This window comes from Caretta caretta, chromosome 8 (genome assembly GCF_965140235.1).
Source record: "Caretta caretta isolate rCarCar2 chromosome 8, rCarCar1.hap1, whole genome shotgun sequence".
NCBI classification, from domain to species: domain Eukaryota; kingdom Metazoa; phylum Chordata; order Testudines; family Cheloniidae; genus Caretta; species Caretta caretta.
This window is the reverse complement of record NC_134213.1, coordinates 105,778,167-105,800,978: the sequence shown is the minus strand read 5'-3', so window position 1 is coordinate 105,800,978 and position 22,812 is coordinate 105,778,167. Positions and strand designations below refer to the sequence as shown.

At 44.5% G+C, this 22,812-nt stretch overlaps 1 protein-coding gene and 1 long non-coding RNA gene across 4 annotated transcripts in view; one reads left to right on the top strand and one right to left on the bottom strand.

Moving 5' to 3' along the window:
- Nucleotides 1–2,916: 2,916 nt before the first annotated feature.
- Nucleotides 2,917–22,812, bottom strand: part of TESK2 (testis associated actin remodelling kinase 2) — a 124,621-nt gene continuing 104,725 nt past the window's right edge. Inside the window, exons 9-11 of one of the 2 annotated variants that reach the window (XM_048862248.2) lie at nucleotides 19,952–20,038; nucleotides 12,130–12,277; nucleotides 2,917–8,081 (exon numbers count right to left, since the gene is read on the bottom strand). In XM_048862248.2, the coding sequence (XP_048718205.1) occupies nucleotides 7,078–8,081; nucleotides 12,130–12,277; nucleotides 19,952–20,038 (1,239 nt within the window). In that variant the 3' untranslated portion in view covers nucleotides 2,917–7,077. The remainder of the gene's footprint in view (nucleotides 8,082–12,129; nucleotides 12,278–19,951; nucleotides 20,039–22,812) is intronic. The other variant, XM_048862249.2, reaches the window with a different exon arrangement.
- LOC125641808 (uncharacterized) overlaps nucleotides 12,195–22,812 on the top strand; it is a 39,890-nt gene continuing 29,272 nt past the window's right edge. Inside the window, exons 1-4 of one of the 2 annotated variants that reach the window (XR_012669748.1) lie at nucleotides 12,195–12,285; nucleotides 16,577–16,662; nucleotides 16,948–17,096; nucleotides 20,112–20,978. This is a non-coding gene — a long non-coding RNA (uncharacterized LOC125641808). Of the gene's footprint in view, nucleotides 12,286–16,576; nucleotides 16,663–16,947; nucleotides 17,097–20,111; nucleotides 21,265–22,812 lie in introns of those variants that run through there. The other variant, XR_012669749.1, reaches the window with a different exon arrangement.

Genomic DNA, 22,812 nt, shown 5'->3' with positions numbered 1-22,812 from the left:
CTGCCAGTAGCAAAAATCCATCAATGGCCAGAGACAGGACACGCGATGGAGGGGGCTCTGAGTTCCTCCAGAGAATTCTCTCAAGTGTCTGCCTGGTGGGTCTTGCACACCTCCTCAGGGTCTAACTGACTGCAATGTTTGGGGTCTGGAAGGAATTGCCCCCTGGGTCAGATTGGCAGAAACCCTGGGGGGGGGGGTTGCCTCCTCTGCAGCATGGGGCACGGAGCACTTGCAGGTTTAAACCAGTGTCAATGGTGGATTCTCTAACTTGAAGTCTTTAAATCAAGATTTGAGGACTCCAGTAGCTCAGCCAGAGGTTAGGGGTCTATTTCAGGAATGGGCAGGTGAAGTTCTGTGGCCCCTTTGACCTTAAAGTCTATGAGTAATGTGTGGCTTTTAGAGCACCTGAATAGTTGCGCTTTAAACAGAAAGTGACACTCAACCTGAAGTAAAGCAGAGCCGTGACTCTGCTACACAGGAAATTGAGGCATAACTAGTAAGGTTGCAGTGGGGGAGGTTTAAGTTGGATATTAGGAAAAACTTTTTCACTAGGAGGGTGGTGAAACACTGGAATGCGTTACCTAGGGAGGTGGTGGAATCTCCTTCCATAGATATTTTTAAGGTCAGGCTTGACAAAGCCCTGGCTGGGATGATTTAGTTGGGGATTGGCCCTGCTTTGAGCAGGGGGTTGGACTAGATGACCTCCTGAGGTCCCTTCCAACCCTGATATTCTATGACTCTAATCAAAGCAACCATCAACCTTTCCTTGGTTAGTCTCAAAGAGCTTACTCTATTTAGCTTATCACCGTAAGGCAGGTTTTCTAATCCTTTAATCATTCTTGTGGGTCTTCTGTGACCCCTCTCCAGTTTATCATTCTTCTTGAATTGTAGACACTAGACTTGTGTACACAATTCCAGCTGTGGTTACACTGGTGCCAAATACAGAGGTTAAATAACCTCTCTACTCCTACTCAAAGTTCCCGTTTATGCATCTGAGGATCACATCAGCTCTTTGTTCACAGCATCTCACAGGGAGCTCGTGTTCAGCTGATTATCCATCCCCAAATCAGAATCACTGCTTCCCAAGAGAGAATCCCCCAGCCTGTAACATTTAGCCATATTAAAATGCATATTGTTTGCTTGCACTCAGCTTACCAAACAATCCAGATCACAGTGACCTGTCCTGTTATTTACCGCTTCCTGCCCCCGTTTTTGCATCGTCTGCAAACTTTGTGATAATTTTTTCTTTAATAAAAATATGACCTAGCATGAGGTCAAAAACTGATCACTGCAGGAACTCAAGAGAAACACACCTATCAGCCAGCTTTTAGCCTACTGAATGCATGCCGTATCACGTTATGTGGTACCAAATCAAATACCTTACAATACTGTGAGTGTATTAAAACACTATTAGCTGCCAAGGCATCTAGCCCAGGGGTTCTCTCAACAAATGTTCTGGTGGCCTGAGTGTGGCCACCAACTCTTGCTGGTGGCCGCTCTGACAATTTTTCCTAAAATACTTAAAACTTTAGGAAAAACTAACATATGCCCATAGACGTGTCCAATCCATTGTAATCTATTTAAGCATGGTGTTTTTGCAGACTCAAAAATAACGTGCAGTTGTCCCTATTCTTTACTGGACCTAAACAGAAACAGGTGCTTGACATGGTTTGCTGTTTTGGGTTGATGATTTTTTATTTTGGAGACTTGCTAGCTAGTAAATCCGCTATTGTGAAAAGTGATATTTGTTAATATCACATTTCACAGCCGATTTACTCAGCCCTGGCAAGCTGGGGGACAAATTAAGCCCTAGATGGGGAGGTGGATAAGGAGGCAGAGGGCCAGCGGCAATGGGGGGCGGGGGTGTGTGGCTGGAAATGGAGCCCTCTGTTCGAAGCCCTGTGGCTGGGAATGGAGCCCTCCATCACATGGCCAGAGCCTGCCGCCTACCACTGAAGCCCAAGCCTCACTGCCCCGGGAAGGTGGGAAACTCACACTGGTTGCCTGCTGCTACAGTGTTTGTGGTTCCAGAAGGGGCCCGGGATTTGCCCTGCTGGTGACCCTGGGGGAGGGAGGGGTGGCTGCTTTGCCCCCCACCAAGGCAGCTGTGGCCACTAGAAAAGCCCCTGGTGGCCACATGCAAGAACCGCTGGTCTAGCCCATCTCCAGATTATGCCTGTGCCTATACAAAGCTTTAGGACAGAGCCATGCCTTGTCCACTTTAGTTCTGAAATGGCTCAAAGCCCTGCTGCTTCCACCACTTCCCTTGGGGCGTATGTATTTATAAAGGCTAAAACAGCAACTAAGTGATCACAACCCCACGTGTACATACACAAAACACCTACCACAGAGAGCATCCCTCACCTGGCTTTACTGCAGTCTAGGTGTCTTATTTCTATTGTAGATAAGTTCTTCAGGGGTATTTAAGCATCTAACTCTCTCTGAAATCAATGGGAGTTAAGTGCCTTTGAGGAGATGAACCAGCTCTCACTGAAATCAATGGGAGTTAGATGCTTTTAAATACCTTTGAGGATCTAGGCCCTTGTCTCATTTCATCTCTCTACAGTGCCATACATGCTCCTGGTTTTCTGTCCTTTGGCAACACCACTGCTGTCTGCCAAAGAACAAAGTAGGCTGCTAATGCTGTGGGGCAGTCCATTTCCAGGTGCTGAGCAGCATAAGACACTTCGGGAAGAGACAATGGATAAGTAACCCGGACGCCAACATTGCCCTGCGTAGGATGCACGTGGGAGGCTGTTTTTTTTTTCTGGTACCACTGCATGTAACTCAGCACTTTACAAATAAAGGCGCTATATGAAACCAAATTTGTATTTCATACCTAGGAACTGTGAACACTTTAATGAGCTTATAGGATAGTCAGTTTTTCCACTTTTGTCCTCTTGACCACAAGAATCATGGTTTTCTTTTATTTTTATTTTGAAAGCAAGTTGGGAAACAGTTTACAAAAACTGACCAAGAAAAAAAATTATGAAAATATTTAACTAGATTCATCTTTGGTTACTTCTTATTGCAGTTCCAATAAAACATACACCATTTCCATAGTTCAAAAAACATCAAAAGTCAGAAGATCAATCAACATAAAAACAAGATTTGCTTTCTTTACATATTCATAAATATCCCCAATATTAGAAAAAACTTGTTTTGCAAAGATTTTTTTCTGGCAGTGTTAACTTACTATTGTACACAGGCTACAAACTTCTTCCTAAGCCTTTAATTACAAGTTTAGCTATTTACAGACTGCAAAATATTAAGACATAAAACTCCTTCATAAATATGAAAATAGATCATCTTGCAAAGATCTTTAAACTTATTTAATCAAATATCCACCTGCCCAAAAAGGTTATTTGTTTTTGCATAGAAATGTAGTGACATGCGGTATAACAATAGCATTAAGTGCAAACAGGAATTATTCAAGTGTCTTTAGTTGTACTGGCAAGAAACGTTCTGTACAGCAACACCTTTCAACAAAGCAGAATAAACCTATTGTAGCCCTTTGCCCTGCATCTGCTTCTTGTCAGGGGCAGCAATTTACCATATGTGCTCTCTTTCTTGTATGTCACCAATCAACAACAACAAAATAGCTTATAACAGACATTTAAATGAATCCAACATAGAAACAGCTAAAGTGAATTTAAGTTAGATTTCTTAAGGAGACGTAGCAGTGTCTAGAAATAGTTTAAAAAGCCAGAATTGCATCTATTAGAAAAGTCAAAAACATGATAAAATTCAATCGGAACAAAACAACTTTTAATCGCATTACTGTAAAAAGAGGGGTTTGCCTGAACTCATTTTTAGCAGTTTGTATTAATGGTCATCAGTAGCTGGGAGAAGCTGCCTCACAGTATGGGCTACTAGTTATTCCACATAGGACAACAGCATCTGTGGAGGGACGAGCGACCAAGCTCCATCTAACCAATCTAGTCTGGCTCTGCGTGGCCAGATGGACAGTTAACGATTAGTGTTAACCAAATCAGACCGCAGAAAGACTTGGTTTTCTGAGAGACTTACCAATTGAAAAACCAGACTTACATTCACGTGCCACTCCCACACATAACCTGGTACTTGGGAAAGACGGCACGTTAACAGTCCAGCACCATTCCTTGGCATTTCCATCTCTGTGACCTATCTCCAACTTGGCACCGCGGGCTGGAAGCGACAGGGCCGTGCCCTACACAACACAGCTGGCTTTCTGTTTAAAAAGTGGAATACTTTTCCCCCCAACTAAAATTATTTTAGCCATGGTGTTTATACAACAGCTGGGGAATACAGATTTTAAAAGATACTGAAGCAAGGAAGCAATTCACCCAGGGCAGGAAAAGTCAGTCTGACTGGAGCCATGGATGCATCCCATGCCTGTCAACACAAGAGCTTCACAGTCAAGTTTAACAGAAGAGCTGAAAGCAGAGCTTCCGGTGCAACAGGCATCCCCAGCGAGATGCTGTTGCAACAGCATCATTGTTTTAAGATCTAACAAACACAAAAGCAAACGAGGCGTGATTTCTTTACTCAGTCTCTCCACTGGGACTGAAGGGAGAAGTAGGATGCTGGTTAGATTCCCTGCAATCCAGTGAAGCTTCCAAATATAAACACTTGTTATTGCTCATTTGCCTGAAGTCACAAACCTAACCCTGCCTTGTGACAATAGCAGCTGGTGAGGATGGTTTTCTTTGCGAATGGCTACAATTGTAAAACAAGCATCAGCTGGATGATTGTTACTTTGATTAGCTAGATAGTTTCTCAGCCTTGAACAGAAACTGCATGTATGTGGGTAGCACCTGCCAGCCAAGAAGCTCCATAGTCGCCTCCCAAACCCCCCCACCCCCCCGAGAGGATGCACAAGGACAGAAAACCTGCCGAAGAAGAAGGGAAAAGGACTGCTCTAGAAATCAGCACCTTTTTGATGGAGGGGGAGTACAGGAGCAAAGAAGGGTTAAAAGACCTTATTAGGGATACACATTTTTTCTTTCATGCTACCAAGACCTGTCCCACTGGCAAGGGCTGTGCTAAGGAATTCAAGGAGGCCCAGGGATTCCTATTTAATTCTTCACAGCCAATGGGAAGGGGCAATGCTGCTGGCCACTTTCACACAAGCACTGAGAGAGAGGAAATCTTAAGTAATTCATGGGCCAGGAGACAATTTACCACCCCACAAACCCAGGATTCATCCCTCATTCTCAAACAACTTTCCTAGCTGGTCTCTAAAACCCCTTCTTCCTCATCCTCTATTTCTTTGGGGTGAGACAATCAGAGGAATAACCTAATTTCCATCAAGGGACACTGTTGCTTTATATTTCCTCTCCCACCATCAGTGCTGAGTTCTCCCAAGGCTGCTGCATGGAAACAAGAGTTTCTACGTTAGTACTTGGGGTGAAATTCCCAAGTACCAGGGGCCATCAAGTGATACAGAGGGCCTGTTGTAAATGTCAGTCTTACAGATAAGCTGATATGTGGCCCTGTGAGAGCCCGGAATGATAATGCAGGCAAAACCCCACACATTCTAATCTCAGGAAGTGCAGGTGAAAGGACCATACAGGAAGCTGTGTAAATAGAACCACAGGACAAGCTTTCTATGTCTATCTACCACAGGGCTAGCACCTGCCTCTCAGACACACACAAATGTGCCCACAGTGGCTGGCTTTAAACACACTATTCTTTCTTTCAAATTTACATTCTGGTGGAAAAATAAAACTGCACTCAGAAGCAAATGGAGATACACCTGCCTGTTACTTTCTCTTTGCCAAAGCAATACAGAACATTGAATTTATGGGGAGAAACTGATTTTCTTCAGTGTCTCTAACAAGCCGAAAGCCTTTATCATGAGTCTGTCCTAATCCCCTTCTCAGTGAAAAGCTTCTTTAGATTTGCATGAACATTGCTGAAAGCTTTGCTGCCAACATCCATTGCACTATAGGGTTTTTATTCTTTGACAAATGTATCAATCAAGCTGCTTGGTGTAAATAGGGACAGATTGTTATTGCAGTTACACCAGCATCACATTAGGAGGAATGGGATGTCTGACAGGACGGGAAAAGGGTAACAGGACCCTTTTGTCTCTGGGTGACTGATTCGAGCCTGGCCAAGTCAGCAGTGAGTGCCGAGTTGTTCCCAGAGTGCTGTTTGGTGAGTGTATGTGGAAAGAGTTGATGGTGTCAATTCAGTTCCTCGTGGACAAGTGTCCACAACACAAAGCTTTTATTTGCAGTTTCATGAGAGGCCAGTGAATGAATGTGCCTGGTGTCTGAGCTCCCCTTTCAACCCTACAGTAATCTCCCTCTGTGGCAGGTTAAGATACACAGACAGCTGCGTGTATGGGGAGAACCTAAAGTGGTGTGGCCTGTGCTGTATCTGTTCTAGGGATGCACACGGGTCTGCAGTCTCCAAGGCTGTTGAGCCAGCGTGTTTCACTGGGACTAACAGATCCTTGTATCAGAAACTGAACCCCAGGGCACAAGAAGCATACAAGAGAATAGTTTCCTCCTGTTAATCAGCAGGTACTTGGCGTGCTGCTAAGTTTTCAGACTGCTACCAGCAGAAGATTTGTGTTTTCCTTGCTTTTGAGATCAGTTTGTTCAAGAATGTGCTGTGAGCCTGCAGATCCTGTTAGAGCTCTGAAGGCATTTATATCTGCCTAGCACTGTCCAAGAGAGAGCCTTTCTTCCAATATTAGACAAGGCTCCCAACTGAATTCACACGCACCAGCTAGACAGAGTGCTAAAGTGAAAGATGCAGGGCTGTGGTTCAAATCACTTACACACTACCAAGCTCCTGCTGCATACAGCCCTGCAATGATTATAGGACCCTGTGGACATCCTGCCCGATGCTGGTTGCAGTAGTTGCCTCTTGTAGTGAACTAAGGGATGATGGACACATTTAAAAATAAAAATAAAAAAAACAACAACGGTCTCTTCAGATGCGCTTTGCAGCCTCCTGTTTGATGGCCGGTTTCTATGATCCACTGAAATATCCAAGACTTAGCACTACAGGAAAAAGTTAAAAAGTAAGTGAATGGGGACAGTCTGTCCCCACAAGAATGTATCTGGGTTTTAAGCCCTCTCCTTAAATGTCACATTTTGACTGTGTGCCACCAGATGCTGACATATTAGGAGGTGCCAGTGAAAGTGGGGCAGAGCTGTCCATATCCAGCACTTCAAATGACAACGTCTCTCTGCCCAGCTCCACAGAGGGGTTAACACTGAATGGAGATTTGGAAGCCTCTGGCAGTAAGTTCTTCCGGATCTCATCTTCCACCTCCATGTCTTCAGAGCTCGCAAACACTCTCAAGGAGCTGCCTTCCTCAGAGTTGACTGAATTCTGGGCTGAGCGCCCCTTGTATCTTAGGGACTCGGACTGAGCCTGCACTAGCGGTTGGTTATATCCTGGATCCTCACTTGTGTTTTTAACAGGACAGAATCCATTTTCCTCCTGGGACTCTGGCCAATCGGAGTAGTCCATGTCCTCCTCTTGCTCTGGCACCGAAGGAGAATCCTGCCTGTGAGATCTGGCCTGAAAGGGAGGGATTTCTGATACTCCATACTTACTGCTGCTCAGGAGTTTTTGCCGCATCTCAGCCCCTAGCTGGGTCGAGTCACACCTACTGACAGTTGAACACAGACCCCCAAAAGGGACATAATCTTTATGCAGAAGTTCGGGAGAGACTGGGAGAGATCTGCACCGCCTCCCAGGGGGGAAAGAGAATTCCTGCCAGTCCGTGCTATAAACCTGCCTGGACAGGGACTGGCTAGTCTTCAGGCAGTCCTCTGCCTCTGGGGAGTGCAAGTCAAACACAAGGGAGATCACAGACTTGCTTGGCATGTCAAAAAATTTGATCTTCCCCCCCTTCAGGTCTTCCCTGGCATTGAAGGGATTGACTTTCCGCGCCGCCCCCTTGCTTGGTGTGTAGTAGGGGTCCTGTACATTGATCTTCCGGGAGGGCTTGCGGGAGAAGATATCTGACTGACTGCGTGACAGCAAGATGTTGCGGCGTGGGCGGGGTGACTTGGGCGGGATCTTGTCATCCAGTGAACTCAATCGCTTTATTCCTTGTCCTTTTTCACTCAGCCCTGAATAGGAGAAGAGAAACACCTTTAGCTTTGTGGCCAGACATGCTGCTGGCCTGGCTCACTCCGTCTGAATCACAACCTTACAAGGAAGGGGGAAGACTCCTGACTTATAAGTGATGCTCTCTTACAGGGAGCATCCTCCACAAACACACGCTCTTGGGTTACCTGCACGTTCCTGTATGGGATCCCTGCGAACAAGGAAGGTTGGGAAGTTTTGTTCCCCTCATTCCCAAGTGCAGGCGTATGCTCTGAACACGGAGTGATACACATCTAGCATCCTAAAATGGAGCCATGTCCTTTTGCGACTTTTTTTTTTAATTTAAAAAGGACAACGGAAATAATCATTTAAAAGTATTGCTTCCTTGTGCTACTAACCTCTTAAATTATTTAAACTGAAATAATTCTGAAGTTTGAATTTGCTTTTCACCATTGGTGCGGTTTTACTTTCTGCACTTAACTCAGCTTGGTCGGTTGAACTATTATTTATCGTCAGATCTGTCCACGCTAGAGGTAATTCTAGCGGCAATACAGCAGGGAAGTGAAAACCCAAAGGAGATGGTGGTTCTACAAACTTTGATATGAATGAAAATTTGTTCATCTGTTTTAAAATTTTTATACAAACCCTCCATTTTGAGTGGCCCTTCAAGTCCTATGTCAGTAAACTGACAGGCCAATGAACAGGTCTTTTGAAGGGGGGGGTTAGTAGGTGTTCTCTTTTTCTAGCCTCTTTTGTGTTCCATATACTAGCAGAACTAACTTAAGTGCAGGATCTGTTGAGGAAACTTACCATTAAAAAAAGTTAGAGCACAAAATACTAACACAAAAACGCGATGAGTGAGGTTTTCACAAAAGCTTAAGATACCCCCGTGCTGTGAAAGGTGAAGGCAAAAAAAAAAATTCAATACATCCCTCTGGAAGTGGAGAGATTAAATTCCATATGAGCCTTCACACAGTACATTTCAGACACTAGGGAGACAATAGTTTGACTTCGTAACAAGAGATTATAAACACTGTTTAAATATGTGTAATAAAAGCTGCATCATTAAAACAGGGTGGAAAGAGATATTCACAATTATTCAGGAGGAAATTTTTAAAAAAGGCTCTCCTGAGAGTTAGCACCTAACTGCTATTGACTTTCAATTGGAGTTGGGAGCCTCTCTCTGCTTGGGGCCTCTGAAAGTCCCCCTCAGCTACCACAGGGCAATGCTGACTAATTAGGTGGGAAGTGGAATATTTTCTTCTTGGGATTTTTGTTTGCGGGATAGACACATATAGATACCTCCTTTCCCTTCAGACCCTGCTACAGTTTAGATTGTGCTCTTAAGGACATCACTGGTCCAGAGTGAAAGAGGTCAGTTAAAGAATACTGACAGGTTTCAGAGTAGCAGCCGTGTTAGTCTGTATTCGCAAAAAGAAAAGGCGTACTTGTGGCACCTTAGAGACTAACCAATTCATTTGAGCATAAGCTTTCGTGAGTTACAGCTCACTTCATCGGATGCATGCAGTGGAAAATACAGTGGGGAGATTTATATACATAGAGAACATGAAACAATGGGTGTTACCATGCACACTGTAATGAGAGTGATCATTTAAGGTGAGCTATTACCAGCAGGAGAGCGGGGGGGGACGCCTTTTGTAGTGATAATCAAGGTGGGCCGTTTCCAGCAGTTGACAAGAACGCCTGAGAAACAGTGGGGAGTAGAGGGGGGGGGAATAAACATGGGGAAATAGTTTTACTTTGTGTAATGACCCATCCACTCCCAGTCTCTATTCAAGCCTAAATTAATTGTATCCAGTTTGCAAATTAATTCCAATTCAGCAGTCTCTCTTTGGAGTCTGTTTTTGAAGTTTTTTTGTTGAAGAATTGCAACTTTTAGGTCTGTAATCAAGTGACCAAAGAGATTGAAATGTTCTCCAACTGGTTTTTGAATGTTATAATTCTTGACATCTGATTTGTGTCCATTTATTCTTTTACCCAGAGACTGTCCAGTTTGACCAATGTACATGCCATCATGTGCCAGCAATGCCCCTCTGCCATGTACATTGGTCAAACTGGACAGTCTCTACATAAAAGAACAAATGGACACAAATCAGATGTCAAGAATTATAACATTCAAAAACCAGTCGGAGAACACTTCAATCTCTTTCGTTACTCGATTACAGACCTAAAAGTGGCAATTCTTCAACAAAAAAAATCTTCAAAAACAGACTCCAACGAGAGCCTGCTGAATTGGAATTAATTTGCAAACTGGATACAATTTACTTAGGCTTGAATACAGACTGGGAGTGGATGGGTCATTACACAAAGTAAAACTATTTCCCCTTGTTTATTCCCTCCCGCCCCACCCCCAGATGTTCTTGTCAACTGCTGGAAATGGCCCACCTTGATCATCACTACAAAAGGCCCCCCCCCACACTCTCCTGCTGGTAATAGCTCACCTTAAGTGACAGGTTTCAGAGTAACAGCCGTGTTAGTCTGTATTCGCAGAAAGAAAAGGAGGACTTGTGGCACCTTAGAGACTAACCAATTTATTTGAGCATAAGCTTTTGTGAGCTACAGCTCACTTGTAACACCCATTGTTTCACGTTCTCTATGTATATAAATCTCCCCACTGTATTTTCCACTGAATGCATCTGATGAAGTGAGCTGTAGCTCACGAAAGCTTATGCTCAAATGAATTGGTTAGTCTCTAACGTGCCACAAGTCCTCCTTTTCTTTTTTTAAAGAATACTGTGTAACATCTCCCCATCACTGTGGGAACCTGAGAGCTGCTGGGGAAAGAGGGAGGAAGAAAGAGTCAGCGTAAGAAGGGGAGCTTCCCATGGCACAGGCTTTCCCCCTCGCCAGCACCTCACTGGTGCACACCCTCTTGTTTTCCACTGTTTGCAGTGTAGAACTTCTTGCTTTTTAGAAGTGGACTGCTGGGTTTCGACCCCAAAAGCCAACTCTTTATAAAAGCAGCAAACTAGTCAGACGTCTCACTACCCTGCAGCAAGCGGTCCTATCCCTCCACAAACTAGGTGGCACTATGATGCCGCACAGGAAGACGCTCCAGGCCACCAAACATTCCCCACTGGGTTTCAGTTACAGCCTTTTCTCCAGAGCTCACAGCATTTCTGGGCAAGGGATACAAATCTTGTATCTACTGTGCCCTTTATCCTGAAGGATCCCAAAGCACTGCACAAATGCTACGTGTACATACACCAGAGTGCTCTGTTTATACCAGGGTGTGGTGGGGATAAGCCATGTGTCACACTGACAAGACATGAAAAATTGCATTTATCACGCACCACTGTCTACCTCCAAATTCAATTCTGCCAGGATTAATTCTGCCATCCGACACCCTTCAGCAACTTGAGAGTCCCTGGAACCCCATCACTGCTTTACAAGGGGAGGCAACAATTATTTGTAGCTCTGGCTACTTGCAAAATTTGAGAGCTTAAAACTGCAATAGCAGGAGGTACAGCTTTTTGATTGGTTATAGAGGTATCTAAAAAATGCCCTTTCCCTCAGAGGCCTGTGCACAGTTTGACCCGTGGTACTAAGGCATCTGGCTTTACAGAAGAAAGGAAACGTACAAAAAGGGCCAGTAACTTTTGTCTGAAGTCGTTCTCTATGGAACATGGTCTGTAAGGAATGTGTGGTACTGTGGCAGAAGATATAGAGGTCACTGTGATTAAGAGTGCCTGTCAGGGGTAGCATCTTCCTCTATATGGGCCATATCAGCACTTTCTTGTCAGGTGCTTGAAATACCTGAGCGACAGACAGACATTGTTGGATAGACTATCAGTCCGTCTCAGAGCAGGAGCTTCTATATTCCCTTTATGATCAGATACTGCAGCAAGTGTTTTCCAGCACACTGCTCAAGATGGAGCTCACTGAAGGAACTGGGAGAAAATAAAAAAAAGTCTTAAATCTTACTTCTCTGTTTTTACATTTTTTGCAGGAAGTGGGCAGAAGGAACTGTCCCTTGTGACATGAAGCACTTTATCTTCACTACAGTCATCTCTAACAGCCTTTGCAGAAATGTATCCCCCTCACTCACACCTTTGGAAATCGAGATAGGTTTTCTCTCTGGGCCGTCCAGATTCAGCAACTTCCTCTCTCTTTCAGACTCCTCATTTCTCAGGCGGTTTAAAATCTCCCCCAGTGTTTTGACGATGTCGGCAAATGAAGGACGTAATTTTGGGTCCATCTGTGAAGGTATGCAAAAGCCAAATAAATCAAGTAGTCTCCTCCAAGCCATCCTATCTACAGAGCTGTGTAGATGAAGGGACAGTTTTCAGGAATTTAGTAAATTCAGATTATTGGGGGGGAAGGGCCGGGGGGGGTTAGAAAATGGAACATAATTCCATGCCCAGTGCAAACTTTGTGACCGAAAGTTGGGGGGAACAGCAAGTCCGTATCACAGCCTATGTCCATTAGTAAATCTTAGCCGAGCTGATTTACAATTACAAAGAAGACTTCACAATTAACTATCAAGCCTCAGGCTTCCGATGTAGTGGACACGATCTGGAGCCTAATTAAACTCCCTAAGGGGGAGTGCAACGTTCCTATTTGTATTGGGGAGTTCATAGTGCAAGGATCTCATTTCTGGGTCGCAGTAACTTCTGAAGGATTACATAGCCATCCAGTTTCAAAGGATGCCTGGATCAGTGCAAATTATACTCAGAGCTGTTTGTTCCTACATAGGCATGTCACTATTTAAAAAGTTTTTAAATTTTTCTTTGAACTACTAGTGGCTGTTATGAAAACAGCCTAGCTCATTAGACAAGAATCTGACACCTTTAAATATTATTGCTTTCCACTTTGCCCTTGTTCATTTCCACATAGTGCCCAGTGTGATTGGTCCTGGATCTCTACTACAGAATTCCTGCAGCAGACAAGAAGCGAGACTGTATATAGGTAGATAAAGCCAATACGCTGTGAACAGCATCTTACAGGACCACCACTGAGCCAGCGAAAATCTGTTGCCAAGTAGAAATAAGTCTCTAGGTAAAGGTTAAAACGAACTGTATGGGAAACCATGGTGACCCTTTCAAGTGGCTACTCAAGACAGGGGTTGCCTACTAGATACAGGGCCTTAGCACAGGTTGTATGTTAAGCTGCTCTATGTAAAAAGGTTTAATTCCGCAGATAAAAATTAACTTAAATACAAAGCTAGAAACACAAGGAAGACCATCAGCTAGAAGCAAACAGAGAAGAAATTCCTGACTCCGAAATCAGAGTCCTTGCAGTACAGATAGCCTCAGACAGATCCCACCCACAACGCAATGCTCAGGAGGCAGCAATGCTTTGTAAAAGGCTTTCAGAGGCTTCCCTGAAGCTGCCCTGCAGTTCCTAGGAGATGGAACTGACTGAGGAAAACTAAAATCACTGACCAGGGATGCAACATTATGGCTGAGAATTCAGACATACAACAATAAAGAATATATGACCAAATCCTCAGCCCCATTCTGGTTGCTTTAAATGGCACAAAAGGGCAGATGGGTATTTCTGACATAGGAGAATATCTGGGTGGTGTGAAGCCAGCATAGCCAGCTCTGTGCTCTCCCCATGCCACAGAGAGTGGGAAGGGCTGGCGCCAGAGCACACTGCTTTGGGAACCCTTATCTATGTAATGGACCCTGGGGCCCACCGCAAGCTGTAAGAAATCAGAACAACTCTTAGGCCAGGATCTGTGAGGGGTAGAGGCAGCAGAAAGGTAACTTAGAGCCACCTTTGCCTCCTCCCTCCTCAGCTGCTCTAAATCTGCTCTGGTGCAGCTGAGGATTCAGCCCTCAAGACTGTAGATCCCACAGCCCACCTTATACCCATGGAACTTTTTGAATGAACACACATGGTTTCATTTGTAAGTCTGCATGCAGTGTGACTTATAGCTGCAGTAGGGACTTTGATTTTGGATTTCCTGGCTTGGCCATGTTTAAATTCAACCATAACAGTGAATTACAGAAGTTTTTTTATGCACTAAACTTGTATTTCTGTTTACACTGCTCTCCCTAGAGCCTTAAACGTTGTCACTTGCTGCAGGAAACACCATGTCTCTGCATATTTATGGTGCAGCTAATTACGCTGAGCCATACAGTTTCCATTACTGTTTGCTGACTTTTGAAATAATAAGAACATGAGATATGATTGCTTCCACCCTCAGTGCAGACCTTGAGATATAGCTCACATACTAGCAAGATCGCTTACTAGCAAAGCACAAAGAGTGTGTAAAGATACAAGGAAACCTTATCGGGGTTCCTTTTCACCAAGTGTATTTGTTGAATGTATTACAACATGCCCTACAGTGAAAGGAATTTTGCTAATGGTTAAATCCATGGGCCAATTGTTTCAGTGTATTTCCTGGTGCTGCTTTTGGGCCCACAGTCACACGCAGGGAAGGAATGTTTAATTGGGGAGCACATTTGGTGCTAGCTGATAAGTAACAGTTCTCCCTCCGTAAATAAAGCTAATTCTTATATGAAAATATAAAAGTCATTTCCCCTCTCAGAGAAAAGCTTCACCCACTAAGAATTCCATCTAGTGCTGGGAAGCTGATTTTAATCATGCCCCATGGTCTAACTGACTAAGCCTGGCCCTGGGAACTCTCACATTTTAACCCTAGCTCTAATAAAGCTATTTAGCACTCACTATATAGAATACTTCAAATGTTCAAAGCACTTAATAAACATTAATCGATCCTCACAACAACCCATGAAGTGTTCTCTTCACTGAATTAATGGAGAAACCAAGGCAGAGAGGTGTAGTGACTTGCCCGTGGTCATAGGGCAAAGTCACTAGCAGCATCAAGAACAGAACCTGGGTGTTCCTGACTCCCTTCCCCCATGCCAATTCCTCTAGACCAGGCTGCTTTTGGCTCTGGCACTAACTTGCTCTTTGTCCTAAAATAGCTTGCTGAAGGCCAACATTTCCGGAAGTGGCCTCTAAGTTTGGGTGTGCAGCTTGACGCTGTTGGATCTGATTATCAAAGCAGCAGAGGGCCCACATCCAACGGAACTCATTGGGAGCACCCACATTTCCAACTGAATTTATTTAGGTGCTCAGGTACCTCAAAATCATGCCTAAAAGATACTGTAAGCTGGCCACCTAGTAAGAGAGACAGCCACAAGGGCAGGTTACTTACCTTGTACAGTAACTGGAGTTCAAGATGTGTCCCCCTAGGTGTGCTCCATGTCAGAATGTAGGCACGGCTAGGCACTCTCGATCAGAGATATTCATCAGCAGTCTGTGGGTCTGCACCTGCTTCCTAGACACCCTTGTGTAGCCTTATGTATGTAGGGAAGGGCCAGACCTGCTGCCACTCTAGTTCCTTCTCAACCATGAAAATCCAATGAAAGACTCCAAGGCAGAGGGTGGGTAGTGCAGCACCCATAAGGATGCACATCTCAAAGCACTCCAGTTACTGTACAAGATAAGTAACTTCTTCAAGTAGTGTCCCTATGGATGCTCCGCATCAGGAGATTCCTGAGCAGTACCCCAGTGACAAAGGAGGGTGCCAAGGAGATGGATTCAGTAGGGACTGTATAGCAGTGTCCCCAAAAGCTGTGTCAGCTCTGGAAGAAGGCACAAGAGCATAGAGGTGGGAAAACACGTGCACCAAATACCAGGTAGCTGCCCTGCAGATGTGTGAGACAGATATGTTTTTCAGTAGGGCTACAGGTGTAGATTGAGTCCTGGTGGAACAAGTATGGGGCTGGGGACACAAACCCACCCCGCCCCCTGGCTTCATAACTAAGATGCATCCTGGAACCCATTTGGACAGTCTTTGGGTGAAAATCGCCTGTCCTTTCATTCCTTCTAGGACTGAGATGGAAGCCTAGGTGAATCTCTAAAGGGCCTAGTTCTGTCTAGATAAAAGCCAAGAGCTCTGTTTTCGTCCAGCGTATGGAGACACATTTCTTAAAAATGCCAGTATGTGAATCTCCTGATTAACGTGGAATTTGGAAGAACTTTTAGGTGGGAAGTGAAGGTGTGGGTGAAGGGTCACCTTACCACAAGAGGCCACTAGTGGGTCACCCATTAAGGCTCCAAGCTCCCCTCTCTCCTGGCTAAGGGGATAGAATCATAGAATATCAGGTTGGAAGGGACCTCAGGTGGTCATCTAGTCCAACCCTCTGCTCAAAGCAGGACCAATCCCCAATTTTTGCTCCAGATCCCTAAATGGCCCCCTCAAGGATTGAACTCACAACCCTGGGTTTAGCAGGCCAAAACTCATATTACTGAGCTATCCCTCCCCTGTGAAGAACGAGGTTTTAAGGGACAAATGAAGGAGGAACAGTTCCCGCCCAGGTTCAAATGGGGGTTTCATCAGTGCATGGAGGACTAAGTTGACACAACAGAAGAGGTTGAACAGGCCTTTTATAAACCTTGCAGTGATCAGCTGCGTGAAGACTGAAAACCCCTTGATGGGGGAAGTGGTGAAAAGCTGTGAGGGCAGCTAGGTGAACCTTAATGGAGCTCAGCAATAAGCCTTGGTTTTTAAATTCAGCAGGTAATCCAGAATGAGTGTCAGGACTCGAGCAGAGATATAGACTGCTGGCTGCACCAAGTCTGGAAGCGTTTCCACTTTTGGAGGTAAGTCTGTCTTGTCAAAGGTTTTCTATCATTAAGCAACACTGTCTGTGGCTCTGGGGAGAAGACTTGTTCTGTAGCACAGAGTCATCTAGTAGCCATGGCTTGAGGTGAAGTGCTGAGAGGTGGGGATGGGTCCCGACTCCTGGACGAGGAGATTTGCCGTCGGGGAAGGTGGAGAAGGGATTACAGACAGACATATACGAATCAGCTCTGGGAACCACACCATCCTCTTAGCACTGTCATAGTGGAGACAGGTTACGCATTTTTCTGGTTTAATTTGTTTAGGGCCTTGAGCAGGAAAGGCATCATAGGATAAGCATATAGCAATATGCCAGGCCAAGGGATGACTAGAGTCAAGTTGTGGAAACGCTCCCCTTGTTTGCACTTTGCACTGGATGGCGACACGAAAAGAGATTCTCTCTGGATGACCCTGGGTAAGACATCTCTGAGAATACCTTGTTGTTCAGCTCCCACTCATGGTCAATAAGGAAACCCACCATTGTGTTCTGTGCTCCTGGTATATAAACTGTTGAGATCCATATGTGGTGTGCTAGTCACCAGTTCCATAGTTTTATTGATTTAGTGCATAAAGACTGGAACCATGATTCTCCTTGTCAATTGATATAATACATTGCTGCTCTATTGTCCAGCAATATTCTGATCAGGTGGCCCCAGATGTGGGTTAGGAAGTGCTGGCAAGTGTAACAAACAGCTCTGAGCTCTAATATGTCAATATGAAGTATCGCCACCTGAGGGATCCATTTGCTCTGAGCTGTGAAGTTTTGGGAGTGTGCACCCCAGTCTATCAAGGAGGAGTCTGTAGTGATCATCCTTGTGGGCAGAAGCTGAAAAAATGGAACTCCCTCAAACACTTTTTTGGGGTCTTTCCACCAGTTTAGAGAATCAAGGCCCCTCTGAAGTACAGGCACCCACTTGGCTAGACTGTGCTTGTTGGGGCAGTGATGCTTCTCAGCCAGGCTTGAAGACACCAAGAGCGTAGTCTTGCTAAGGGTATCCCAAACATACAGGCTGCTATGTGGCCCAGGACGTGCAGGCTAGTCCTTGCTGTAGTTTGCAGGCTCTGTGGTATTGTTGAAACAAGGTTGGACATTGTGACAAATCTTGTCTTTGGGCAAGTATGCTCTGGTAGTGATGGAAGATCAGAGTGGCCCTGATGAAGTCTATTTGATGAGTGGGTGGAAGGGTAGACTTTTCTGTGTCGAGAAGGAAGCCCAGTAAGTGGAACAGAAACAGGGTCATACTGCTGTTGGCTGTACCTTGAGAAATGAGCAACCTTTCCGGAGCCAGTCATCCAGGTAGGGAAAGATTATTATTCTCATGTGGAGAAGATGGGCTGCAGCAGCCAAGAACAAAGATCCTTGGGGCAGTGGAAAGGCCGAAGAGTAGGATACTATACTGGTAGTGGTCCCTGCCAACCATGAAAAGTCACACACGTCTGGGCGAGAAGTGTGTGACAATATGACAATAAGTATTCTGAAGATCAAGGGAGACAAACCAATCTCCTAGGTCCAGAGAGGGAATCATCACTGCTGGGGTTACCAATCTGAATCACTGAGAGCAGAAAAGGGGGTTCCAAGTCCTGGGGTCCAGAATTGGTTTCCACCCTCCATTTTACCTTGGGACCAGGAAGTACAGAGATTAGAACTCTTTTCTGATGAAGCCTAGTGGAAAAGTTTTGATTGCCCTTAGCATGGGGAGGGATTGTACCTCCTGCCTCAAGAAACCCTTGTGAAAAGGGTCCCTAAAGAGGTACTGGGGGGTGAAGAGGGAAGTCAGAAAGAAGCTGAACTGGATGAAGTAACCAGTAGAACTCACCTCCAGGATCCATCTGTCTAAGGTGATGCGCTTCCAGAAAGAGAAAATGGGAAAGACTATCCCCGTAAAGGTGGAGGCGGGATAGGTGCAGCACAGGATCTGCAGTGGGAGAGTTTGTGACCCTTGACCAATGGTCAAAGCAGTTGTTTTCAGGGTGTTGCTGACTGTGAGGTCACTCCAAAAGGCAGCCCTTTCTTAGTGAACCTGGGTTTCTTCCAGGGGGGTTCAGCTGGTCCTATGGGCCGGTATTGGATTTGGTGAGACCATTGAGTTGTCTGCAATCCATGGTATTTTCTACTTGTCACAGGTGTTCAGGTGCCCAAAAGAGAACAAAGGGCCAGTCTGTGATGTCACTAAACCACCTGAGGCCCTTGAGTGGAAGAGACCTGCAGCAGGTCTGGCAGGGTTTGAAGCTTCAGGTCTTAGCATCACCTGTACTCAAGCCCACAGATCAAGGCCGGGGGGGGAGGGGGGGGAGGGGAACCAGGCACAGATCAGGCAAGTGAAGAGGGGAAGGGGAACACACCCCTGTCATAAAAGCACAAACTGTTAAATAACTATAAACAAAGAAAATACCAAAGGAAAGACAAGGTTCACTGAGAGCGGTAGCACGCTGCATAGCTAGCTAAGGACACCACAAGGCTCTGTCTCAAGATGCAGGTGATTGAAAAGGAACTGGAGAGGTGGCAGATCCACTCCCTTCTTATACACCCTCAGATCAGATCACAAAGGTCTCTGGGGTGCAGGCATGGACCTGCAGACATTGCTGACAAAATCTCCAATTAAGAGCACATGGGCGTGCATATCCTGACACAGAACACTCATAGGGACATTAAAGAAGTATTAAACGGTCACTTTTGAAAATTTGGCCCTTCATCTCTCTGTGCTTTAGTTTTGCTAGCTGTAAAAATGAGAGTGGAACCTAAGCATCAGTCAGTGTCTCTTCGGTGCTTTGAAAATGTAAAGTGCTACCTCACAGCTAAGTATCGTTACAGTTTTATGCCAATGGCTGCTGAAAGCTTATTGCACATTGCTCCACTTCACACAGTCCTCCTAAATTCATTCATTCAGAGAATTGCTCTAATCAGGATTTTGTCATCTTCTCTCTTCCCACAAGAGGCTACAAAGAAATATTAGGAGATTTCAGTGATTCTTCAAGCTTCTTTCCTGCCTTCTTTATAGAAAGACAACAGAGAATTAATTTCTAATAAATCAGTGTGTCTATGCACTATGGTGGCTGGATTCTAAGGGGTCCACTACCCTAGTAATGCTAGTAAAACACAACTAGTTTTGACTAGAGCACACAGGGGCAGTCTGCTAGAGGTTGCTCTGCATACCAGTCCCACTGGCTCAGGAAGCTGGGTAAGCACTAATTTGTTTGTTTAAAACAAACTGTAGTTATGCATTTTGGAGGGCACTGGTTTTGCTCTTCCCCTTTGAGCAGAGTACTCACATTACAGCAGTTGAAGGTCATCTGGAGGAAGTCAGGTGGACAATCTCCCACCATGTGCTGAAAGGCATCATAATCTAATCCAAAATTCTGCACAAACAGAACAAAGAGTGGTCCTGATGTACATTTCCCCTCTATTTCCCCAACCATCTTCATTTCAAAGGTTGCTACATACAGTTATCAGGAATAACCATTAACACCACCTCTGCGAGCAGCACAGGGAAACGAGTATGTGTGAGAAAACTTCGTGCACTGCAATGGGCAGACTGAATTTCCCATGGGGATTATCTGCTAGAAGAGGCTTTCAGGAGAATGATTTGACTTCAAAGCCATCACTCGTCCTGAACCAGGTCATAATTCATTACCTTCTAGTTCCAGATGTCTGCACAATTCCAATGTGTATCTATTATTTTAGTTTACAGCTATTCAAAGCAGGAGGCAATTATGAAGGGACCCATTTGTGACAGACTGTGCATGTATGATCAACACTTTTACAAGACTACGATAATTTTTGTACAAAGTATGCTTTGTGAGGTATCATTTGAAAACTCATAACCTACTGAACATTACTGTTATTGTAAAATTAGTGTAGCAGCATTGTATGTAAAGTTATAAGATTTTACTGTATATCACTTTTGTGACATGTTCCAAGGTTTGAAAAGCAGCTCAAAGCAGTTCCTTGGAGACAAAAGGCTAGTCAGCACCTCAGCCAGGTGTCAGAATAATCAAATAGTCTATTACCTGGGAAAATGGCCATTCTTTGGCAGGAAGAAGGGTATGAATGAGAAATTTACATTTTGGCAATGAAACAGCTGGGGGCTCCTGTGTGACAGACTGGCTGTCGCCTGTACCCCAGCTGGAGGTACTCCTCGAAGAGGAGAGAAAGATATAAGAATAGAGGACACACAACACCTCTCTTCTCCATTCCTCTCTCTCTGCTCATGGAAGCAACAACGACCGAAGAAACGGAACTGGGGGAGGGGTCCTGGCTGGGAAGCTTTCTGTCAGTGAAGACTGTAAAAAGCATGAGGTGAGAAAAGCCTTTGCTTTGAATACATTTAGATAGCTAAATTACAGGTTTCAGAGTAACAGCTGTGTTAGTCTGTATTTGCAAAAAGAAAAGGAGTACTTGGGGCACCTGTAGCTCACGAAAGCTGATGCTCAGATAAATTGGTTAGTCTCTAAGGTGCCACAAGTCCTCCTTTTCTTATTGCTAAATTAGTTATTAGTTTGCATATTATCTTTTATTTTCTTTGTAACCAATACTAACTTTTATGCCTCATTACTTGTAATGACTTAAAATCTCTCTTTCTGTAGTTAGTAAGCTTCTTTTATCTAAACCAATGTTTGGATTGAAGTGTTTGGGAACCTCCATTTGGGATAACAAGATTTTGCATATCATCTTCTATTACTGAAATGGACTTTCTGTGAGCTTGTACTGCACAGAAGAAAAGAGCTAGACAGTACAACACGCACATTTCTGGGGACAAGTCTGGGACTGGGAATTTACTGGTGTCACCCTGTAATGTAATTCATGAGTGGTTAGCTTGAACACTCATACAATTCAGCTGGGAGTGATTTTGCATGCTAGATGCTCTGTGAGAGCAGGACCAGAAGTGGTTGTTCTCACAGTAAAGCCATGTAAAAGACACCCCAGAGTGGAGATTAGAGGGGACACAGCTGTCCAGATTGTACCCTCGTGAATGTCACACCATATTTCGTTTGTTTCATTTGAGACTGGTTGAATGGTTTCAATCAATATTAAAATGAGACTTAACGGATCCTTCAACATCCAGTGAAAACTCTAGGGATCCAGAAGACTGGCCTTTGACAGTGATCTGAACACATGCTACTGACTAATCAGCATCTGTTACTGGCAAGAAAAATAAGACAGGAAGAAAGGGGGAGCGGGAGAATGAAAGTTGTGGGCAGAGGATGGAGAGATAAGAGGAAATAAACTGAAAGGTAAGAAGGGATATAGAAGGAGAAAAAAAACAGCAGCTGCAAGAGCAATAAAGACAATAGGACATGGAAACCAGATATGAGACCGAAAAGGGACGAAAATGAACAGCAAAACTTAACGGGCCATGAATCAAAGTGCAGAAAAGGAAGAACAGGAAGCCTCTAGAGACAGGGAAAGTCTGGAGGGGGGACACCATGCAGGTAGAGTGAATGAGAGACAGAAACAACTGCCAAAACCTGAAAGCTGATCAGGGAAGGGAATTCACCATGTTTAAAATGTTTTGAATCATGTCTATGGGTTTAAAAAATTAAGGTTATTGGCTTGGTCCAGCTCCAGTGAGGCAATAAATAAAATTAAAAGCACTACTTTTCAGATTTGGTCCTACCTTTGAGAGCTTTGTAGTACATTTTATTATTCAAGGTGATTTTATGGCACATGCTGCTATGCCACTGATCACATCAGTGGAGAGAACATTACACAGTTTGTAGACTAATTAATACAAAGGAGATTTTCACATACAACGTTGTTCATGTGGTTCTGGGAGCTCTATCCTGTATTATTACGTTTGCCCATCATTAGTTCAAACTGTGTAAATGAACTGCATAGTTAGTCTGTGACGAAACCGGAAACTTTAAGATTTCATCACAGCCAACTGATGAAATGGTCAACTTTGCAATATTTTGCATTGGGACTAGTTGCAAAATCATCAGGTCCCTCAAGGTGTCCCCTTCTGAAGGGAGATGGAAGAAAGGAAAACACCTGCTTCACAACAGCTTAAATCCTGAGCAGTTGTAAATTTTTTGAACTGGAGAAGGGGGAGGGGATTTCACATCAGCCCAAAGAAGACCAAAAACTACTCAACAGATGGAGCCTGACCTAGAATCATAGATACTAAGGTCAG